Raw genomic sequence first — 24,405 nt, 5'->3', positions numbered from 1 at the left:
ATAAGCATCTAGGAGTTTGTTCCTAGGCCAACAACTCTTTCCTAAACTTCAGTATTAGAAGAGATGAATTGTTGGAAATCATGATTATGACCTTATTAATCCTGGTGGTGGTGGTGGTGGTGGGGGGGTCAGGGCTAGAATGGAAGCTTAGTGGTTAAAAGCACTTACTGTTTTTCCAGAGGACTCAAGTGCACTTTCTAGCACTTAAGTCAGGGAACTATCAACCACCTATAACTGCACTTTCAGGGGTATCTGATGCCCTTTTCTGGCCTCCACATTCATGGCACAGACACACAGACACACAGACACACAGACACACAGACACACACACACACACACACACACACACACACACACACTATACATAGTTTCCTCCATATTCTACTTTGCCTCAGCCCAGTGTCACATCTTTTGTGATACTTGTTATTTATCTTGGTGACAGGCCACAAAGCCAAAATAAATAACAACACTAGTAACAGCTACCTGCTTTTTTCCTGTGCTGCCTTCACTCTTGTGCCTCTAAAGCAGTGGTTTTCAACCTGTGGGTCATGACCCCCGTGGGAGGGGATTGAGTGACCCTTTAATAGGGGTTGCAAATCAGGTATTTGGCATATCAGATATTTATATTATGATGTATAACAGGAGCAAAATTATTGTTATACAGTAGCAAAAAAGATAAATTTATGGTTGGGCTCACCACAACATGAAGAACTGAATTAAAGGGTCACAGCATTAGGAAGGTTGAGAACCACTGCTCTAAAACATTTTTAGCTGGAGTTAAGCTGTGAAATTCCCTTCTATGGTGAGGACATGGGCCTCTGTAATGTAGGTCTTCATTTCTTCTGCTTAATTATCTCCAGCACTTGAAATAGTACAAATCACACCACTGGTACTTAGCTGGTGTTTCTGACCAGATGAGTGATTAGAAAAAGCCATATACTATCAGACTGAAAAAGAGCTGCAAACTCAAAAGTCAAGCATTTCATAGAAGATGAAAGTAGGATTCACCCAGGAAAAAGCCTTGTCTAAGACTGTTCTGAAACATGGGATCTGGATGAGAACTAGGTCTTGATTCTTGGTTCAAGAACTTTTCTACAGAATCCTGAGGAACACTTACTCAACTGGGAGGGATTCTGTATCAAACATAAACAAATAAATGCTGTTGGCTATGTTATGAATACTATTATAAGTAGAATGAGAATAATAGGCCCAAAGGACCTAGTTCATAGTGTTACCCACATGAGCTCTTTCCCAAGTTTGACACCTCATGGGTTCAATGCTTTTTGGCTACTTCCAGGAACTGGTCCATTTTCTTCCTGTTTTAATGCTGCCAGGAGAGGGAGATGAGCAGGTGGGAGCCTGGCTCTTTCATTTGGGCCATTATAATTTTCCAGAGTAGGAGAATGACCATGTTTTCCCATTTATGAGTTGAGCATCTGCCACTAATTCCTCATGCCTGTCCCCAGAACTCTCCTCATTTATAAATCAAGGAACTGGACCAGAGTCCCTTCTAGGAACAGTATGTTCTATTAATCTGTTACCAACTGAGGGGGTGTACTCTGTCTCTGCTCAGGAAGCTTTCATTTCTGTGGTTATGCTCCATTAGGAGGCTGCCTGCCTGACATCACCCATAGATGACTAAGCAAGATGGCCGATCCCCTCAAAAGCTGTGCACATGGTGCATCCGGCCAGAGCTGGAAAATGAACAAATGTTTGCTCTTCATTAGACTGCATCATATTCCTCACAGCTGTTCCTTGTTGCCTTAAATAGTCTTAATGGAGCTGTGATAACCAGACACCTTCTGGTCGCCCTACTGGGCTCATTCCATTCATTACTGCGACAGGCTGTCTGGGTTGGATGTGGATTAACGCACTTGCCTCCTTTGTCTGTATCACAAAGTCACCTCTTCCTGTTCTTCCTCATCTTCCCCAAACCTGTTACTTTTCTGTTCGTCAAGGTGACAGGGTATGAAGACAACTGCTCTATAGCTAACATCCATTCACATCTGCTGGCATGCTATGGTGTCTTTTGTTGCTTATAATTAGAAAAAGTGGGGCCATCTTGGCTAGAGTGAGGATTATGGGGAAGAGGAAAAGGCTCTGTTGTTCATATCATGTCATGGTCTTTGTTTGAATGTGACTGTGTTCTACCACAGGCAGATTTTTGTCTCAGACAATTGTGCAAGCATAGTGGTGGTATGTGGACACTGATTTGGCCCACACTGGAAACTCCAAGGGTTTCCTAAGACTAGTGGCTAGTAATTTTTAAAGTATATTTTAATCAAATAGAAAGCTTGTTGAAATCTCTGGTCACATCATAACACATTTTGTTTTAACTGGTCTGAAATATGGCCAGTGCGCTGCTGTTTTAGAATTGTTTCCACCAGGTAATTCTAAACTAAAGCCAATATTAAAAATCTCAGCTGAAACCCAAATATGCATGGCGAGTAAAGTTAATTTGCCTTAGTCCTTTGAACTGTGGTCAATCAACTAGATCCTGAGATATAACCATGGGCAAAGGAGCCCCCTGAGACTTTTGAGGGAAGGAAATCCAGTGAGTCTGGCCAAAAGGTTCTTATTTGGACTCTCATAATATTAGCCACAGAAAAGGGTCTTGGACCACACTGACCAACCCATTTCTCCTTAGTATATAAGGATAGAAATGAGACCCAGAGGCAAGAAATGACTTGCTGTAGGTCACCTACATACTTATGAAAATGGTAGGATGTAAGTGCAGGCATTTGACTCTGAGTGCAGAAAAAGTAGTGGAACTTAAAAGATGTATATTTAGAGACTCAAGTTCCCATGTCACAGAGGACAAGATAACTTCATAGCTTTACATACAGAGTGTGAGTGGGCTCACCTGGGCTCTGGTCCTAGTTTCCATGTTTGGGCAGTGCAGTTCCCTCTTTTCCAAGAATTATTGCCCTGGTTGCTTACTTGTCTTTGGCATTTCTTCTCTGATACAAGATTTAAAATACAAATCTACTTCAAACTCTTCTGCCCCATGTATGGCCCCCATGACCCCAGAATGAAATCCAAATTCTTTAGTGTGTCAAATACTGCCCCTTTCCTGGACATGTATGTTCCTGCTAATAAGCCCAGCCTCAACTCCCTTCATGCACTCTCTCATATTTTATAAATCAAGCAACTTGTAGTTCCTCGAACTCAACCTACTTTCTGTTCTCCCATGACACAACTTCTAGCTCTCTGACCAGAACTTTCTTCTCTGTTTGTACTTGCTATTCATTCTTTTTTTACATTTGGTTGAGACTAGGGTTTTCCTGAAAACCACTAACAAATCCCTCAGGCTAGGGCAAATATGCTCTGTCCCTATGGGCCACTCTAATTCAGGATAATCCTTTATTGTAGCATTTTGTCCTCCAATTAAAATTCTAAGTCTATATGCCTGTCTTTAATCGTAAACTTCGGTTCTCTGGATGGGGTCATGCTCACTGTATCTTTTCAGCCCTTATATCCTAATCCATTGCCTTGCCAGCCAATGGAAAGTGCTCCATACATGCTTCTTAAAGGCTCAGTCCAAGGACCTTGACTCTGTTGACATGCCTGATGACCTCATCTGCTATTGTGACTTTACTATCGCCAATGTTTTCTCTGTAGTCTGGGTGTCTTTCTCAAATGGCCAACTGTTCTTATGGACATTGCAAACTCAGTTCAATTGAACTTCCAGCTGCTCCAGATCTGACTGCTCTGTGACATCCCATCACTGTTGGTGGCAACTCCATCTTTCCAGTGATGCAACAAAGAACTTCAGAGTCATCCTGGATTCTTTGCTTTCCTTATATACCATGTATTAGGAAATGTTGTTGGCTCTATCTTTATGACAAATCCAGAACCCCATCATTTCTTATGACTCCTCTGCTGACCCTAGCTAGAGTCACTATTGTCCCATCTGGGTTACCATATCACTGGCATTGCCTTGCTTCCCCAGGTCCATTCTCAACACAGTAGCTAGAATGGGTCTTTAAACATAAAATCAGACCCTTAATACCTGTAATTCTTAAAGCTCTGCTATAGTAAGAAATTACCAGTACAGAGTCAGGTAGAAATATAAGGGTATTTAATAGGGAAAAGCCTTACTTACAGAGCGAACCAGTCAGCTGGTGGTAGTCTGTACAGCAAGAAGCAAAGAGAGACCGAAACCGAAAATGCAGTCCCCCTACTCACTCTGACCACGCCCTCACAAGCCCTCAGGTACTCTTGTAGCCAGCCCCTAAGAAGGCGTGGCTACAGCTTCCCCTACAATCTGCAGTAGGTTTCCAGTTTATTCAGAGCAAAAACTAAACTCCTTATACTAGTTTTTAATGTAACAAAGCACCAGGGCCCTCCTTAGTTTCCCAATCTGATTACTTAGTACATATCCACTATATACTGACCAGATTTCTTTTTTGTTTGCACATGCCTTGTTATGGAAATCCCTTCCTCCAAATTTTAAGGATGACCCTTTTACCCTAATTAATATTGGACCCACTTGCCTATTGTAGTCCTGGATTATACTATCCCTTTCCTTGTTCTATTCTCTTTTTCTAGCAGACCATATCACCCTGAGATTAGTATCTTATGTCCTCCTATAGAATCTGGCAAGTGGTCCTCCTACGAAGAAGTATGGTCTAATTCCCCTCTGCACTAAGAGAGAGTTCTTTTCTTTGCTCATATACAAAGCAATGTGACATCAAAGTCTAGGCCACCATCCTTATGCAATTTTTACCTTGTCAGGTAGGAGACTCACCTTTGGAGCTCTAAGCCACCATATTAAAAAGTCCACACTGGACAGTGGTGGTGCACACCTTTAATCCCAACTCAGATCTCTGAGTTCAAGGCCATCCCAGTATACAGTAATTTCCAGGACAGCCAAGGCTACACAGAGACAAAACAAACAAACAAACAAAAACAAAACCCAAACAATCAAACAAAACCAGACAAACACAAGCCCAGCTGTTTTGGAAATTACCATTCTGCCAGGAATCCCAGGCCACCCAGGAGGCTGTCTAGAGGAATTGCAGTGGAAAATTTCTACTGAGACCTCAGATGGTGTCTGCATTGGCTATTAGACATCTGAATAAAGATGCTGTAGATGATTACAGCCCCTAGCCATGGAGCCTAATGCTACAGACAAGAGATCAACCATGCCTCTTGTTCTCTGTTCAATTCCCTAACTGATAGAACCAATTATTGCAACAAATCATTTTCTGTTTCTCTTAGTTGATATAGTCTGTAACATGCAAATAGTAATTTATTTATTTTTCAGCCTATGCTCATTTTCTATTTTCTCTATTATAATAAAGATTCAAGAGGGTGTGGGCTTGTTTCACTCACTACTGCATCCCAGATGCATAGAATAGACCCTGCTAATAGTGAATTTACTCAGGAAATATTTACTGAACAAACCTGGGAGTGACTGTATAGCTAAGTTGAATTTTAGAAGGCACAGCTTCCTAAAGCTGAGGGTCCCTTAGATGTCAACTTGTCAACTCCACACACTGGCATGAAAAAAATAAAAGCAGAGCAGAATAGGGAGGTGACAGGCAAGGACATCACACAGCAGCCTGCATGACAGCAGAACTGGAGGCTCAGGTTTTTATGTCTACACTGAGGCTTCAAGCAGATCGGTAATTCATGTTCAAGATGAAGAGCCTAGAAATCATAGGGACCTTTATGATAAAAGAAAAACAGAGCAATGTTTCTAAGAAACTGGACAGCCACATCCTACAAAGTAGCATGTTTCAGTTAATAATGCTTTCTAATTAACTCCGGGTTAATCATACAATGCTATTACCCAGAAGCAAGGTACACTGATTAATACAATTTGAACTAACGAGGGTAGGGGTGGCCTTACTAGTGGGATTTCTGGATGAGGCTCAAATGATGTAACAACATGTATTCTTTGAAGTAAATTAAGTTTATTTCCATGTTAGAAAGTTTGGGAGATGCTGACAGGTATAAACAGGAATTAAAGAACACCAAACCAAAGAACAAATAACTGATCATACAGTTATGAATGCTTTAGAAGAAATACGTTAGAGAGGAATGTACCAAAATGGTCACTTGCATTTGTATTTCTGTTCTTGACTTTTAGACTGAAAGTTCAAAGAATAGGTATTTTAGGCTTTGGCCCTTTGTACCTTTCTGATAAACTACATACCTCTCGATGCTATTTGAAACTTCAAGAGAAATTCTAATGACTGAGTGCTCATCAAACTACAATAATATTGGGCACACCTTTACAAACAACACCCCCTGTGCTGAGGTGTTTGCTCAACAAACTTATCTGCACCTATGTGCATCAGCACACACACAAGGCTTGGGATCATTCATCCTATTTAGAAATAAGACCCAGAGATGATGAGAGCATTACCTGTAACTCTTGTTCCAATAGTCTTCCAAAATTGCTAGTCTTGTAACTATCCTGGCAGGAGAGGAAATATTCGAAAGAAAGATTGGTACCTCCTGTTTGCTATGAAAGTTCTGAAATGATGGGCCCCAATGAATCCCAGGCCAGGGAAAGGGAAAGACTGAATCAGCATTGGTGCCAAATAGAGGAGAAGCTTGCCTCTTTGGAAGATGTGTCACATAATTTTGGCATCTTAAATGGACACATGCATATCTCCTGGCTTCTGTTTCATCTTTTCTATAAAAGGGCAACAATGCTGCAGAAAAGGCCTCAAAGAAGAAAGAGTCTTTCTCTTTCTGGTTTGGGTAAAGGATAAACAAGTCCATTTTTCTTTATCAATCTTTGCCTTACTATTTTGTAAAGGAAGCAATGTCTTTTATTTTTAATCTAAGAGGTTCTTGCAATAGACTGAGTACACAGAGAAATGGTATTTTGCTTAGACTACATTTAAAATTAACTGCTGGTTCTCCTGAGCTGGTGATTGCATCCATTGGCATGAATGGTTTTGTTCTCAAAGTATGTAAAACACACCCCTCTCCACTGTTTTATATTCCCATAAAATTTTAGGAGCATATAGGTCTTAGGAGCCACTTAGATACACTCTTCAACTAATGAAGAATTTAAAAACCAAGATAGCAAAATTATGTGCCAAGATTACACAGCTTACTGCATTGGAACCCAGCTCTCTGTAGCCCAAGTTCAGCATGATTTCCTATCCTCTCATGACTTCAGAAATACTACCTTGTAAGTGTGCGCTATGGTTACAGACTGAGGGATGGACTTAGTCTGAGCTGGAGTGAGACCAGGAGCCTTCACTGAACACAGTGGAACTGAATAGAACATATCTGGGTCATTGCTGCATGTGACACAAATAAGAAAAGAGAGAGGGAGAGGAAGAAGGAAGCAGGGAAGGTAGGAGTGGTACCCACTGGGTATCATTTAACACATGCTGCACAGAAAATGCTGAAGAGATGCTGGGCAAGGAAGAAAGGAGGACAGGAAGGAAAGGGAAACAGGAAGATGGCTGCAGCTGGGCTCCACTGGCACTAAGAGAACTACTATTGAGTATATCGTGCTGCGTGCACTCAAAGATGATCCGTAATCCGTAAGGCTAAGATTTCTTTATTCATATAAACACCAGCCCAAACGTAAGCCAGAGCATGCCCAGAGGCCGCAGGCTAGCGTGGCCAGAGACAAGGCTCTCCATGTGTGTGCAGTCCCTTAAGAATTGTCCAGAATCATCTTTGACCTCCCTTGACGCCCTGATGCCCTCAGGGGTTTGGCCAGGCACTCCTGTAGGGGCTACTAGGAGGCGGGGCTACAGTGCCTACAAACTACCACTTCTTTTTGTGGGGGAGGGGTGAGCTGCTCTTTGGTCTGGGGAAATTTCTGAATGGATTTTGCTTTGTACCTTTGATTTGGAAAAGGTGAGCCCTGGTACGTAAGATTCAAAACCAAAAGGAGTTAGACGAAAACAGCAGGAAGAGAAATTGTTTTGTGTAAAAGAGCAAAGGGAATGTGCGAGTCATTCCCTGGATGCTGGGGGTAGTGTTTGGAGACACTAAAGAAGATTCAGGACACAGGAGAAGAGAGAGCAACCTGTGAGAAACTAGAACCTGAAGGACCTTGCTGGTACATTGCATGGCTAGGAATCTACACGATAATAATGTTGAACGCAGGCACTTGCTATACTTTGCTATGGCTGTCAGTCACCCCCCGAGTTCCTGAAATAACTATGGCATGTATTCATATCTTTTGGACTAGAGGTGTGTTGGGAGGGAGGTTGTGGGAGAACAGGGGTGGCCAAGTGCAGGGGGGAGGGAGAGGTGGAAAGAGAGCATCTCAGTCAGCGCACTGCATGGCTTTGGTGGAGAACAGCATTGAAGCATCAACACTGAGCAAGAGGTGAGCAGGAAGAAGCAGGCAAGCCAGACAGTATTGGCAGGGGAGAGGGAATAGTTTCTCTACAGCATGTGGGAAGAGGGCTTGAGCCATTCTACCTTCAGAGTGAAGACTGGATTGACTCTAAAACGTAGGGATTTAGAGCATGTATTTCTTAAATTTAATGTTCCAGTACTAGTTAAAACATAAGTTCTGATTAAGTGGGCCTGGTGGAGCATTTCCACCATGCTCCCAGGCATTGTTGTTGCTCACTGTCAGAGGCAAGGCTTTAGCACTCCAAATGCACCACCCATGAGCCATTGGGGAATCTTCACGGGCTCGTCTCTTACCTCGTATTCCTCCTTGAACCCGTAGCCCTGGCCTCGCTTCATCTGGGTGATGTGCTGGAGCAGGTCTGCCACCCGGATGGCAGGCTGGAACTGGTCCCGGGGGTAGCTCATCTCTACAGGGTCACAGGTCCGGTAGGGGTGAGTCTGTATGGTGAGGGTGGGCTGGGACAGCTCTCCACGGCTGCCATCTGCTTCAAAGAAAAAGAAGCAGGACAAACTCATTTGGGGCAGCTTTGTTCTTTGTACCCTACCCCCACCCTCAGCGTGGCCTGAAGAGGGCAGAGGGAATGAACTGCACACTCCACTGGTCAGGAAATTATAGACAGACAAAAGACACTGCTTCCTGACTTGGCCATGTGCACAGATTTAAATGGTAAAATAAACCAGTGCACGATCCTTGGTTCATTTCAATTTCAAGGGTTCATTATGGATTGTGTGATGACAAAGTGACAGTTCAGTGACTATCCCGTGTCTGTCCTCAGTCCTTTTTCTTGACTTGTTGAGTGCCTTGCTCAATACCAGCCAATCCCAGAACTAGTAAGAAGTCTGGCTGACTAAGTCTTGGGAGAACCTTCTTGTTTAGGAGCTGTAGGTCTAGTGTAATGTACGACGTAGGCTCAGTTGCTTGTCTGCAGATGAGGAGAGTCTTGGGTGCCTGGCCAGAAGATCCATGTGACTGCTTCTGGGCCCCCATGTCTATGATTGGATTTCTCTCCTATTTTGTTGCCTTTGGTTTGTATATCGGAAGGAAGTATAGCGAGTCTTAGACTCCCAGTGGGCAGCAGGGACTCGATCCCTACAGCCTCTCCCTGTAGCAATAGGCTCTGTAAAAAAGGCCACCTTTGTCCTGTTATCTATTCTCCCCCTTGCTACCACTGACCCTGAAAAGTTCCTGATCCCAACTTTCGGATTTCTCAACTGTCTTCCTTTCCTCTCACCAGTCATGACTCTCATGTGCATTCTATACCACACCCCTGGATATGGCAGTGTGGATAATCCTCAGTGGGGAGTGTCCACCTAGCGTGCTCAAAGCCCTGAATTTGATACCCAGCACCACACAATACTTGGTTTGCATGTGCTTGTTAGCCTAGATTTCTAAATGGAGAAACAAGAGGATCAGAAGTTCAGTTACCCTCAACTAAATACTAAGTTTGAAGTCAGACTTGACCATATAAGACCCTCTCTCTATATATAAAAGGCTATACCTTTCCCTCATACAAATCTCTCTATATATTGAACAGCTTTAAATACCTTCTGTTGTTTGGCCACTCTGGAAACAGTTTCTCTTTCTCAGACTCATCTAGGCTTGGCATGTTCACAGCCTCTCAAATGCTCTGACAGTTTCTGCCCTGGGGCCATTTTGTTTGTACTATGCAAGAGATAAGACCTGCCAGATGTGGCAGTTGAGTGCATATCCAGATGTTCTCAGACACTGAGGATCCCATGCAAACATCCATGAAGCCTGTGCCATGCTCATTCCCTGAGAGGCTTAGTATATATTCGAGATTTTTCTGCAACTTGTCTTTTTAAAAGCCATGTCCCCCTCAGCTTGTTTGTCTTCCCTGTCATAATAATCCATCAGACAGGCTCTCTGGGAAAGCACATTCCACTTCTATGTGACAACATCAAAATCAGTTCCTCACAAGACAGGATACTGGAGAGACATGTCTGGCCTGCAGGATGACCAACTGCTCACACTTACCTAACTCCTCTTTGGCTTTAGTGTTTTAACAATAATATCCACGGAAACCCCTCAGTTCTGGGACAATGAGAGTCTTGATTGCCTGCACATGCTCATCTGTGCCATGGATGAGTCAGGGCCAGGGATTCTTCTCTTTCCATCCTCCCACCTGCCCCCACCTGTTATCATCTCTAGGGGAGACTAAGCTATGGATCTGATTAGCCTGAGCTTGAGATACTGGCTGGGCCACACCTCATCAGGAGCTTTGTCTCCTGTGGTTTCAGCATTTCTTGCTTCAATGCAATGAGGAGACAAGACAGAGTTGGCCTTTGGGAATTAGCCCCATCACCCAACAGACAGTTATAAATTCATACATGAGAAAGAAGGGATGAAGTGAGATGCTAAAAAACCTTCCTGGTTGCATTGAGAATTATACTTACTTTTTGTCTTCCATGTTTTGGTAATAGGTTGATTCGTCTTTACTAGCACTGATTGAATGTACTTCCTGGCACATATTGAGGTTGAGTCCCTGCCTCATCATACCCTTGTAATCATGAGTTTGACTTATGAGAGCCAACTCTGTACCAAGGATTTTTTAGACAGGAGCAACTTAGAAAGAAATAGAGTCTACACTCAAAGCTTGATGGTCTAGAGGGCAAATTAGGTAAGAGCTATCTGAAGCAAAAAGATCAGAGCCTGAGAGATGAAAACACATTTAAGAGCTGAGAGGCAGTCATAAGCAAAAAGTATGGGACAATGCTGTGGCAGATGACGGAGGCAGACCCAGAAGGGCTGAGACCACCAGAACTCTTAATACCAGTGTGAGGCTGTGGATGGTGCTATAGAGGAGTCCAGCCTTTTCAAGACCCAGAATCTTTCCCTTAGGTGTCGCAGCTGTCATGAACTGGAAGCATCCTTCCCGCGGTGGCGTGATGGGAGTGAAGAAGGAGGTGACATCAATTTAAAGCCCATAACCTGTATTTCCCACCTAAACACCATCATGTGGACACCACAGAGAGATACCCTACCCCCAACTTTTCTAAAGGACTCAGAGCGCAGGCTGCACGGGAGACCAGCTGCCTGGCAGAGGCAGGCTTCCTAGGAGTTGGCACCTGGCAAATTTTTGTGAGACGCCAAACATTTCCAAACTGAAAAGGCTATCAATATGGATATTTCCCCCTAAACACATTGCTAGACAGACTGTAAACTTAGTGTCAGCAAAACCAACAGTGGAATGGAAAATAAATGCATTTGAAATTTAACAACTTGTATTGCTGTAACATTTGTGATAACGCCGATGCTAGCACTAATGATGCCACAAGGACTTGGAAGCAAGGGATTTTCAAGGTTTATTAATTCAACTAGTTGGACTCCCTTTTCCAGTGTATCTTTCCTCACCTATTCCCTTATTAACCTTCGATAATGCAGAAGTGATGCCTTTTATCACACCCCATTTCGCCAGACGCACTATGCTTAATTTTCCGTCATTAGGTTTAATGAAAACCCAATTTCACAACTCACTTCTCTCAGGAACCTACAAGTAATGCTACGTTTTTTATCAGCCCCAATTAAAAAGCGTTATGATGTTCCTATTCGAGAGGGAGCCTTAAAACTAATGTGCGAGTCTGCCGCAAATTCAACAAGGGCGCCGGAATTCACACGCTGCCCATAAAATGTAACTCAAACCAGCTGGCCCAGGGAGAGGCCATTTTTCATTCTCCCTCCTCGTCAGACCTCTAATTTTCATATTTCTCCACTTATAGGTCTTTCTTTCATGTTTATGTATTATGTAATAATATTTGGGGTTTCTTCTGCGCTTCTTATGTAGCTGGTGCCCGAGCCTGTGAATTGCTCTTTTAGGACTCTCATCACTGTCTGCGGGGAGCTTATGGGGTGGGCTCAAGGGTTTGGGTCACACTGAAAAGATTTTGGGTCAACAGCTTTCTGTCTGTCTGGTTTCCTCTCTGTCTTGCTGCCACTTCTCTTCCTTTCTCCATAGGATCCTGCACATCCCCTCCCTCTAGCCCCTTCTCCCTCAAAGTCTACTCAGCCCCCCAGACCTCCTTGTTGTTTCAGTCACATCATCCACTCACTTGACTGACACTGCCACGTCAGCTGGCTAACAAATGCTTCCCGAGGAGCTGTCTCACACAAAGTGCCATGTTAACTACACATACAAATAGGAGGGGCCGAGCAAGGAGGTGTGCTACAGCAGAGATAAACACACTAAAGCCCTTGCAGGAAGAGGGATGAAGAGATAAGTTGTACACAAACAGGTCTAACAAAGCTAAGCAGGGGCAGGCACCCAGGAGACAGTGGATTATTTGCTGCAGGGTTAGGTGCCATGGAAACCTGCTGCATCCTTCACAATTCACCGTGATACCTCTTACCATCTCTATGGACAATCTATGTTGGTACTGCCTGATAGAACTTTGTGTGACAATGGCAATGTTTTCCCTCTGTGACTTGCAATACAGCAGCCATTAACTACACATGGCTACAGAGTGACAGAACTGGGGCTAATGTGACAGAAGAATTGAATTTCAAATTTTGTTTACTTGCAGTTAGTTTCCCTGGAAGTACCCACAAGTGGGACCACAAGAGATGGCTCACTCAGTAAAGTGCTTGCCGAATAAGCATGGGGTCCTGAGTTTGAGTCTCTACAGAATCTATGTAAAAAAAAAGCCAGGCAAGGTGCCATATGCATGGAATCTCAGGATTGGGGAGTCAGAGTTGGCTGAAGCATGCTAGCTAGCTAGCTGGTCTGGCCAAATTAGCAACCTCTAGTTTCAATGAGAAATCTTGTCATAATTATGGTGGAAATGTTAGAGCAAGATATCTGGTGGCTACCTCTGGCCTCCTACATTCACATACATATACCCCCCCAACTCACTCTTTATTCAAAGAAGAATGAAGGGATCTATGACAGACTGTCCAGAGGACATACTATGCAAGCCTTGGATATAATTGAAAATGTTTTTGTAGCAACATTAAATAACTTTTTTTTTTAAAAAAGATCATGGGCCATTAATTTCAACAGCGCATTTTAAATATAACATATTCAAAGAAATATTTCAATGTATGATCAGTGTGAAATTATTAATGTTGTCTGTTACATTCTTTATTGATATAAAAACTTTAAAATCTAGTGTGTGCCTTATACTTTCTGGAGTATTTTAGTCAGATCAGTCATATTTCCAGGGCTCAGCAGACACTGGTGACTAATAGCTACTATGTTGGACAATGTAGGTATACACAGATACATCTAGAGCCAGATAAAATCCTAAAGAGCGATTATTTAGAGCTTGAGTGAACTCTAAATAAAGAGATATTGGTCTTGTGTAAGACAGCTCCAGTCCAAGCACTCTGCAATAAAACTTTGTACAACGACAAAAGGGCTCTATAGTTTCACCATTCAGCATGCCAGCCCCTTGCTACCTATGACTACTGAACACTTAAAATGTTCGTAATGTGACAGAGGGCATACATATGTAATTTCAATTACTTTGAATGTAAGTAGCTAAATTTGAACAGCAGTTAACCATTTTCCAAACTTTGCTTCATTATAAATGATAGTAAAAGATAAAATCATGGTTATGTGGGGTTTATTTCATTTTAGTCCTGGTTTGCAGAACTATTTCAGAAATGGTCAGAGTCTGTAGCTCAAAAGATGCTGAGTTTTGGTCATGACAGAAGAGGGCTGGGGTTACAGGCTGGCGAATCTTATTTCTGAGACCTTGGTAGATTTTCTGAGCCTCAGTTTCTCCAACCATTCTCCTCCATACAGGAAAAGTGTGAGAACTCAAAGATACAATGTGTGACAACTTCCCAGCACAATGCCTGTTGCCGAGTGTTTTAATAAAATTATGTACAACATCCCACTAGCACATGGGAATTCACACAATGGAGAAGGAATCCAGGTGGTCTTTGGGGAAATCCTTTGCAGTTTACATACTGTTTGAATGAGATTCCTCAAGGTTCACATGCTGGAAACATGGCCTCCAATGTGGCAACAGTGAGAGGGGATGAAGTCTCCTGGTGATGTCAACACTGGAGACGGTTGTTAGAGAGAACAAGTCTGAGCTGTTCCCTTTCACCAAATTCTTTTCTCACAACACGCATATGATCCTGCCATGATGCCTGCTGTCATGCCAAAACACAGTTAAGGGGTCCAAAGGAACCCTCAGCAGAGAGCAGAGGAGACCACCTGGGATTTTCAGCATTCAAAACTGACCCCAGTGAACTTTTATAAAATATCTAGCCTCAGGTATGATATTGTAGCAATGGAACTAATACAGCAGAGTAGCTTTTCTCTCCTTTCCTTGACTTCTTTCTGGTCTCTTCCATTCCCACTGATTCTGCCTGGTTCGGTTCCCTCTGACATGAGTACTTTATCAGTATCCTAATAGCCTTTTTCTGCTTTTATAGTTCTCTTTACATAGATGGTCAAGTCATCTTTATCAAAAGTCTTCACAGAGTCGAGGCAAAAATTTCCGAATCAGTCAACCAAATTCTGTAATTTCTGATACCACTATCAATTTCTTATTTCATCTATCAAAACTCTTTTCAAATCCATGTGCCCTTTAGGGCAGGAAAGCACAGAGATTGGATGGCAAATATCTAGACTGCTTTTTGGGAGCACAGAGTCTAAGAGGAGAGAGTGTGTGAAATAAGAAGGAGGTTGGATCACCTGCTTAGTGTGTGGATGTGATTGGAACCAGTACAGCAGGAGCTTGACAACAGCAGACATCAGAGTCAAATCACAGGATCTGATGAAAACTTGGATTCAAATAGGAAATCCACGATTTACAGCTATGAGACTTCAAATAAGTTACAGAGAACCTAAAATTTTAATTGGTGATGGTGATGCCCATGATCACAGGACATCCACCATCATCTCTTTCCCTTATCATCTGAGAAGGTCATTTCACAGGTTAAATGGGATTCTACTGTGGGAAGCCTCCAGTAGCACCTGGTCAGCAGTCAGTGGATTTCTTCCCCTCTCTCACCAAACACCAGTACAACTGCAAGCTAAATTCATAACAGAACTGAAATCTAAGTCTGCCAACTAAGCTAAATGCCAGAATTGGGAGGAATGTCTGTGAATTATAGCACTATCATACTCAACATGCACAAAGATAAAGACTTAATTGTGTCAAAACTTCTTTAGAATCTCTGCAACTGTAACAAAATAATCTTCCAACTGATTTGACAAGGCAGTTGGCCCTGTAGAGTTGGAAGCAATTGTGGTTTCTTTGGTAAAGCAGAAAGATTAAGCAGTTGGCTTGTGGTTAGAAGTCATGTTCTTTTAAAAAATGCTCTCTAGACTTACACTAGGACTGGTGCATGAGATTTGGGGTCCCTGAGAGAAGGGCAGTCAGTTTACATGCCCATTGAACACCCAGTGGAAGACCTGCTATCACTCAATGTAATGGCAGACCGAAGTATAATTTCTTGGTTTCATGTGCTTGTCCCAATGTTTAGAATTGAACACGTAAAACTAAAGAACACGCAGAATGTTACCTGGTGTGCATGTGTTTTTAGAGCTTTTGTATTCTGTTATACAAGTCATTAAGTGTTTGTTGAAGCCAATTTGACATGACTTCTCTTTAGGGCATGCTAGCTTATATCATAGAAAGCAAAAATGCATTTTTGAAGTGCATTTTAGAAAGCAAAATGCAAAAACATATGAACAAATAAAGGAAGGGACAGATTAATCAGACAGTTTTTAATTGGATCATGTTCACTACAGGCTAGTATTAGAAGGGACAGAGGTAACAGTTAGATATCATTAGGGAAGGGAAATTGAATAGATAGATATGGATAGAAGGGTGGCTAGAAAGAATGGGAAGATCAAGTGGGGGGTTGTGGGAAGGAATATTGGGAGAGACAACTAAAATTAAGGGGCATTTGGGGGGCAGTATGGAAATCAAATACAGCTGAAATTTACTAAATTATAAATATGTGAAGCCCATTTAAGTGAAATTTACAATACTGGGGGAGACAGGATCCCAGCTGATGTCACTTGTCACCAACAAAGCTTCCAGTACTGGGACTGGGTTACATCTAATTGAGTTGTTGACTAAAGGGGTCCCATGAGAATCCTGAAACAACCCAGGCCTTTGTCAAGACTCCCCACAAACTGACAACAAATCCCCATTGCTGAAGATAACACCTATAAAATTCACTGAATATGATTGAGCTAGTGCCCACAGAGTGCCTTCACCCTATGTTCTAGTGCCTTTGGTACAGGAAGCTACTCTGTATGCTCACAAAAGAAAGGCATAGACACAGATACAGCCACAAACCCTTTGAACTACAATGGCGTATTACCTACAGGATAAGCCAGGGCAATGGTGGCACAAATCTTGTAAGAGTAACCAACCAATAATTGATTTGACTTAAGGCTCACTCCACAAGTTGGAACTCATACAACACTGAATGGGTGGCCAAGAACCTGAAAACTAGTTACCTCAGAGACCTAAGGTTTTTACCAAATAATACTGCTACAAACCAAAAAACAAAAACAAAAGAAAAAATGTTGTAATAAAATGACTCCTGATGTTATCTGCTGTACTTGCAGATTAGTGTCTTTCTCAGCCATCATCTGAGAAGCTTCCTTCTGGAGTAGACGGGAACAAATACAGACACAAAGCCAAACATTACACAGAAAGTGAGAGATCAGGGAACATTTACTCCTAAATGGAATGTCCCCATCAAATCCGTCTCCTCAGAGCTCAGGGAAGCCATGGAAGACGAGTCAGAAAGAGTACAGAGAGGATGAAGGATACCATGAAAACAAGGACCTCTAAATCAACATGAGCAAAGCTCATATGAACTCACAGAGACTGAAACAGCAGCGTGCACAGGGCCTACACAGGTTGCATCAGGTCTTTTATGTTTATATTGTGGCTTCTGGTTTAGGTTTTTATGATTTGTATGTGATTTCAGAATGTGTGAACCAGTGGGCTGCGATTCTTATGCTGTCTCTTAGGCTCTTTTCCTTCTGTTGGTTTGTCTTATCCAACTTTGATGAATTAGTTTTTGTTTTATCTTATTATACTTTTATTTTGTTATATTTAGACACATAAAGGAAGGAATGAGAATCTAGCCAGTAGGGTAAAGGTTAACAATCATTGTACCTGCTGGGAGGGGAAGATCAGTTTTCTCCAATGGAGTGACACTGGGTATATCAACCACTCCAGGCCAGGCCTCATGTTAGGAGCAGTTGCCCAACATATAATGCACTCCACAGTTTTTTGGTGTGTGTGTGGGGGGGGCGTGTGTGTGTGTATGGGCATGTGCCCGCGTGCGTGCACATGTGCACATATGCTTTTGTTTGGTACAGTTTGATGTTCTAGTTTTTTCTTTTTTGTTGGTATTTTGTTTTCTTTGTTTATTTTTGAGAAAACTTAAAGTTGGATGGGTAGGGAGGGAAGGAAGATATGGAAGGACTTGGGGGCGGGAATGAATACGATCAAAATATATTCAAAGATTGTTAAAAATAATAAAATCATAATAATAATAATAAAGAGAAGACTGCTAGCATTTATAGCAAAATGCCTATAACTGGAGGACTTTATGCTCAGTGGAATAGTCTGGCAAAGAAAAGCCATATCCACATATTTTCTCTCATCTACAGAGCTGAAAGATATCAACCTGAAATAAACTAATGATAACGAGAGGCTGAAGCTTGTGTGGTGGGAAGTGGAATGGAAAATACCAGTTAGATTTGATCAGGGCACGCCTTACATATGTGTTGAAATATTTCATTAAGTATCATTAATCTGTACAATGACTAGATTAACAGAAGTAAAACTACAAAATGATTTAATTTTTTTCAAGTATTTTTAGTCTTTAGAATTAAAATATAAAGACAGCATTTCTCACCTTTTCTTTCCTTCTTCCAACTCCTTCCATGCAGCCTCCTAGCCCACCCCCTTTCAAATTCCAGGATTCTTCCTCTTTAATTGTTATTATAGAAATGTATAAATGCATAAGTGTATGAATACAATTTATCAGTTTGTTTAGTGTTGTATGCATGTGTATTATTTCAGAGAAGGTTACTTGGTATGGGATAATCAATTGGGTATGAGATTATCTCTGGGATGGCTGTTTCCCCCATTCTGAGCAGTCCTTACTTACCTGTACTTCTTTGTCAAGGTAGAGCCCCATGAGACAGCCCCCTTCTACAATGGCACATCTACTCATATGTCCATTGTTCAGGTCCCATTTAGGTAGCCATACTGTTGAGGTATCATGGGTGCAGTTACAGCTATAATTTAAAATTTTTATTAGAAAGAAAGGATTGTAAGGAACCAAAAGACAATGAAACAACATGCAAAGTTAAGGGGGACACTAGAATTTACGAGAACAGGGAACAGGCAGAAACTTGTGGAGAATTAATTTGAGAAAGTTCCAGATGAATAGTGGAGGGAAGGAGAACAAAAGGTTATACATTATGGGTTTCCCCTGTCTCTATCATCTACTCAGGTGTGTTCACATGTAAGGGAAACAGAGGCGCTTTCAGGGAAAAGAAGACAGATGTATAAATGACAGATAATCGTGTTACTGAAGTAGAGAACAGGAGAAGTGAACAGGGACAATAATGAAGACTGCCAAGTGAACACAGCTCCTGGCAGAAAACAAAAACCAAACCAAAAACAAAACAAAACAAAACAAAAAACCAAAAACCCAAGATCTTCAAGTGCAGTGTTCCCACATACAATTCAAAATCAGAACCTATAGCCTGACCCAGATGTTTAAATATCATTGATGTAGGAAGATGCAGACAAACATTTAGGTTGGAAAAAAACAACAATTGCTAAAATAAAGGAAACAGCATTACTATGTCTTCTCTTGCCCAATTTTAAATGCCAGATGACAGCGAAGTAAAATTCTCAAAGGGAAAAAGTATGGATCCAAGATTACATATTGACACAAGTTCTTTTTCATTTCTAAAGTTACAGACAGGCATTCTGCAACACACACAACTTCCCAAGTTATACTGGGGGCTTCTTTTCCAGAGGGCTGGGTAGGTGAGAAACAAAAGATATAAACAAACAAACAAAACAAAAACCAACAGAACTAAGGAAGTCATGTTATGGAAGAACTGATATATTAAACACTAAAAGTCAGTTAAATATAGATGAGCATAAAAGTCACAATAATTATCAAATAGCATGAAGAGCACAATTTTAAGGAAAAATCATACAAAAACTACACTACAAAATTACATGGCTAAATTTTCTAATTTTATCAATAAAACAAATACATAGCCAGAAATAAAATTATGTAAACTTCTTTATTTTTCAGGTTGAACAATCAATGTATAGTATTTTAATCTTGGTGCTCTTAATTAAAGTATATTATTTTCTAGGCATGTTGTAAAAGAGTATTTGAGTATGGGTAAGTCAATATAAAACATATATAAAGCATATACAACAAAGAGAGTACAGCTTTCAGACAGAGACAAAAGGCAACAGGAAGAAGACCCTGGATTGAATTCTGTCACAGGAGACTCTGAGTCAATATTTATGTGCTTAGGTTGGGGGGGATGCCCAGATAAGGAAGCCTGATGCACAAGCATAAGGACCTGAGTTTGCATCCCAACCTCCACGTAAAAGGCCAGTCATGGCCATTCACAGCTGTCATCCCATCACTGAGAGGAACAGAGTTGGAGCAGGAGGATTTCTAAGGTTTGTTGGTTGTCAGCCTAGCCCCCAAACCTCCACAGGCTCCAGATTCAGTGAGAGACCCTGTCTAAAGTGAGTAAGGCAGAGATTGTGATAAACCAGTACAGGTGAGGTCTTCCTCCAGCCTCTACATATATGCACAGTAACAATACACACACATACACACACACACACACACACACACACACACACACACACACACACACACACACACACACACACACCAAACAACAATAACAACAACAAAACAACAAAACTTGTAACTTTTGTAATAGAGTTACTGTAAACCTACAAATCAATTTATAAACTCCAAGACCACTGGAAATCTCCCTGATCTCACAGGCAAAGAAGAAACCAGGCCGCAGAGGCATTTTCATAATCTAAGATACATTAGTTACCTTGGTACGAAACTACCTCCATTAAAGATGAACTCAGTAGAAAAACAAAATATAGAAAGTGGCAGGTTTATCCCCATGAGGGAGAAGCTGCAGACATGATGCTGAGAAACACACCTCCCAAGAATTGAAAATAATAAAGCAATTGGAGACATCATAAAATAAATACATTTGTATGGATTAAAGAGGGGAGCAAAGAAAGAAATATGAACTTGTAATGATATGAGACACACAGTAAAGGGAGAGGCAGTTTTGAAAAATACAAAGTCAACTTCCAGAAATGAAAAATATAGTTATTGAAAGTAGCAAGTATATAAAATATGCAAAAAATTGATGGTAATAGGATATGGAGAAGTTAAGGATACAGTAGAGAGGTTGAAGCTAAGGGAAAATCTCTTAACCTTTGAAAACAGCAAATTAATAGCAAACCTTTTACAAAAATTGATTGTGGGGGAAAACCCAGATAAACTGGTTAGCTAATGCTGGATTGGTAGAGCATGTTTAGCTGATGACTGGGCAGTACCAGGTCCAGATAATATGGATTCAAAGCAGTGATGAGATCAGACATGGGATTTCTATGTGTCCTTCTCCAAAAGCTGATGTCTGCACAGCTGTAGTAGAATATTTGATAGACCACAGTCTAGATTCAGAGACATTTCTGCCCCACTGGTTTCTCATGCAGCAGAACACCAGCCTTGATGTTCCCTTCCTGTGTTTATGCTGAGCGCTGGTGATTGCCTCAGCAATGAAAACAAGTGTATTTCAGTGAAATAGTACATTTTGTCAGGGACTCACCAGTGGGTTCCCATCTCTTCCAGTGGCCCTCTAATCTAGGCTTTCACAGGCATACAATAGTCAGCTAGCTGTATATGCTGCACACTGCTCAAATTTAGATTGTGCCATTCATTTGACATTCATATGCTTCTGGTTAAAGATCACCAGTCTTGACTGGTACAGGTGATTAGCAGTTGGGGTTAGTTTTGTTTGGAGTGGATAACCAAGTAAGAAGTTTGGCTCACCTGGTCTGCAAGATAAGCAAATTATCAGTGTGTGACATTAGTGTTCTAATAGCTAAGGCACAGCTGGGAAAGCAGACCCATTTCAAAGTTTCTTTTGTGGGGTCAGAGTGAATTGGGGTACTGGGAAGGGTTTTATGCACATACACATGGTGTTAGTGTGCACACAAGTGTGTGTGTGTGCCTGTGTGTGCCTGTGTGTGTGCGTGTGTGTGTGTGTGTGTGTGTGTGTGTGTGTGTGTGTATCTGTACAAGTTTATGTGCATATTCTGTCATCTATTTCTGCTCCAACCAGATCTAACTGGCTTTATAAATATTTTAGAAAATAAATTTCCCAAGAGGATTTTATTTGATAAATGGGTTTCACTATTAATTTTTTTTTAGAAAATTTGATTTCTCTTTTTGTCACAAGTTCACAAAAGTCAGTGGAAAATAGCAGAAGAGCTAATACCAGTGTGCTTCAGCATAGATTTTATACACTTAATATAATTGAAGCCAAAATAAGGGGTGTTGGGTATGCCAGAAACCATGTGAAGGGCGTTCTGTGGTCTTAATCACTTATGGTTCTAACTGGGAAAAAAGGAATAAAGCTGAAGGGTGGATATGGAAGCCTGAAAACATATTGTTGGACCACAAAGAGGAAGGGATCTAATTGTGGGCTTTTAAGATGTTTTAGCTCAATAGGAACAAGAGTCCTTTTTGTTAGACATGTCTATTGCTCCATTCTTGTATGTACTCTATTCATTTTTACTTTCACAGTCATTTATGTTAGAAAATAATGGACCTGGAAAAATGCTGAACTTTCACCTGCAAAAAAAAAAAAAACCCAAAACAAAACAACCCCCCCCCAACCCCAAAGTAGACAACGAAATGCCATTCTATAATGTTGTACAAAGTAATGAAAAAATATGCTACAGATATTGGCTGGTATGGAACAGCCTTTGGGGAGTAATATGGTTTACTAGGGGAGACAGGAGTATGTGTAAGAAGAAAAAAGTAGAAGGTTGCTGAATGTTAGCAAGATGATTGTCACTGAGAATTTATATAACGTCAGTCTGTGGTGGTGACATGCTAGTGCAAATAAAATCTGCAAAGAAATGCAAGGAATATATCTTGATCAATAATTTGCTCCACACAGAAGTAATGAAGCCCTGTAATTTGCAAAGTTTTGATATTTTTGTAAGCACAAAAGGACAACTTGGGGGTGGCATTTAGGAAGCATTTATGTATAAAGACAAAATGAGATTATATGAGGAAGGGAATGAGTCATAGATAAAAGGATTGATTGAAGCTGCTTGCACAAGGGACTGCAGATGGGACCTGATGTCATTGCTGTTTTTGACAGAACAACAACTAGCTTAAAAAAAAAAAAACAAATACTTGAAGATTCATGTTGCCTTACTTTGTTCCAGATCATTGCTCCTAGGAAGGCCGGAGCTACTTATTCTTAAAGAGAGATCTGTATTGGCTAGGACTTTGTGGTTGTTTGGATGAGAACTGCCCCCATAGATATGTGAATGCTTGGTACCCAGTCGGTGGAACTGTTTGGGAAGTATTAAGAGGTGTGGCTTTGTTGGAAGATGTGTGTCACTTGGGACAGGCTTTGAGGTTTCAGAAGCCCATGCCATTCTAAGTTAGCTCCCTCTGCCTTATGCTTGCGAATCAGATGTAAACTCTCAGCTACTTCTCCAGCACCATGCCTGCCTGCTGCCTTGCTCCCTGTCATGATGATCATGGACTCAACCTCTGAAACTGTAGGCCCAGTGAATTCTCTCTTCTCTTGCCTTGGTCATGGTGTCTCAGCACAACAATAGAAAAGGAACTAAGGTAGACTGCTAACAATTTGGACAGTATACATGGAAAATTCTATATATTTGACAAAGCTGATATAATGAGAGAAGTTGTGATTCCAGTTTAAAAAAAATACCTTGACAACAGGGACGAGGTCAAATGTGTCCCTGTGAATATGAAAGAGGAGGAAGAGAAGACTCCCTTCTCTCCATGGCCAGGGTCCTGTCTGCCACCTGTCCCCACTAATGGCTGAAAACTACATGCCCACCATTCCAAAGATGCCCTCTTGCTTGTCTGTGCTTTGTTTTGCATTTCAGAAGTCCAAATCGGGGCATGTCATCTCTCTGTTCAAACCTTTTACTGGTTAACTTCTGACTTCCAGCTACATTCCAGTCTTTGAACCACTTGCTATGCTCTTAAGGCTCTAGACGCTTTAGTTTGCATCCTTCTCATCTTTTGTATACCTCTTTGACCTCTGTTAGCTAAATTTTGGTCATCTTGTCTTTTTCACCAACTTCTAGCATTTGGGCTAGTTTCATCCATGGCTGGGATGGTTACTTGCCTAACCTTTAAAGACCATATAAATACTATTTATTGGGGGGGACATGTTCAACTCAAAAGTCATTTACTAAGGGGCATGGAGGCACATGCCTCTACATGTGCTTGGGAAGTTAAGGCCGTAAGGCTATGTTTGAGGCCCACCTAGGCTGCATAGCAATAACTTGTCTCAAAAAAAATAAAAAAATTCACATCTTCTTCAGAAGAGACATAATTATCTGTGGTGGAAGAAAGGTCAACAATATCAGTATTTTTTTTAAAAAGAATATCAGTATTTTAAAAAAGCTCACTATTGCATAGAGTTGGGGAAGGGATGGCTGTGAACAGGCACAAGGGACATCTGAGGATAGTTTATGTTTTTAGGGACTTGTGCTGCACAAGTGTATCCAAATGTTGAACTCACAGGCTGAAAAAATTTCATATGCTTTTATTTTTTGTATGTAAAGGAGTAGGGGTCCAGGTGTGAGTTAGCCAGCCCCAAAGTTGTAAACATGGGAGAGCTGTTACCATTACCAACTGTCTTGTGGTGGCAAGGGCAGGAAGAGTCTATGTCACCCCCACCCCCCAAAAAACCTGGGGCAGGTGGGAGAGGTAGCCCTGTGGAGAGCCAACCCCATTAGCACAGG

General features: G+C 41.5%; 1 protein-coding gene across 1 annotated transcript in view; it reads right to left on the bottom strand.

The window, feature by feature from the left end:
- Positions 1 to 24,405, bottom strand: part of Ptprt (protein tyrosine phosphatase receptor type T) — a 783,865-nt gene that overhangs the window by 67,921 nt on the left and 691,539 nt on the right. The window contains exon 15 of the mRNA XM_035446780.1: positions 8,644 to 8,831. Within this exon, the coding sequence (XP_035302671.1) occupies positions 8,644 to 8,831 (188 nt within the window). The remainder of the gene's footprint in view (positions 1 to 8,643; positions 8,832 to 24,405) is intronic.

Source organism: Cricetulus griseus, chromosome 6, assembly GCF_003668045.3.
Source record: "Cricetulus griseus strain 17A/GY chromosome 6, alternate assembly CriGri-PICRH-1.0, whole genome shotgun sequence".
Taxonomy (NCBI): domain Eukaryota; kingdom Metazoa; phylum Chordata; class Mammalia; order Rodentia; family Cricetidae; genus Cricetulus; species Cricetulus griseus.
The sequence above is the reverse complement of the archived record's forward strand: the minus strand, read 5'-3'. Positions and strand labels throughout refer to the sequence as shown.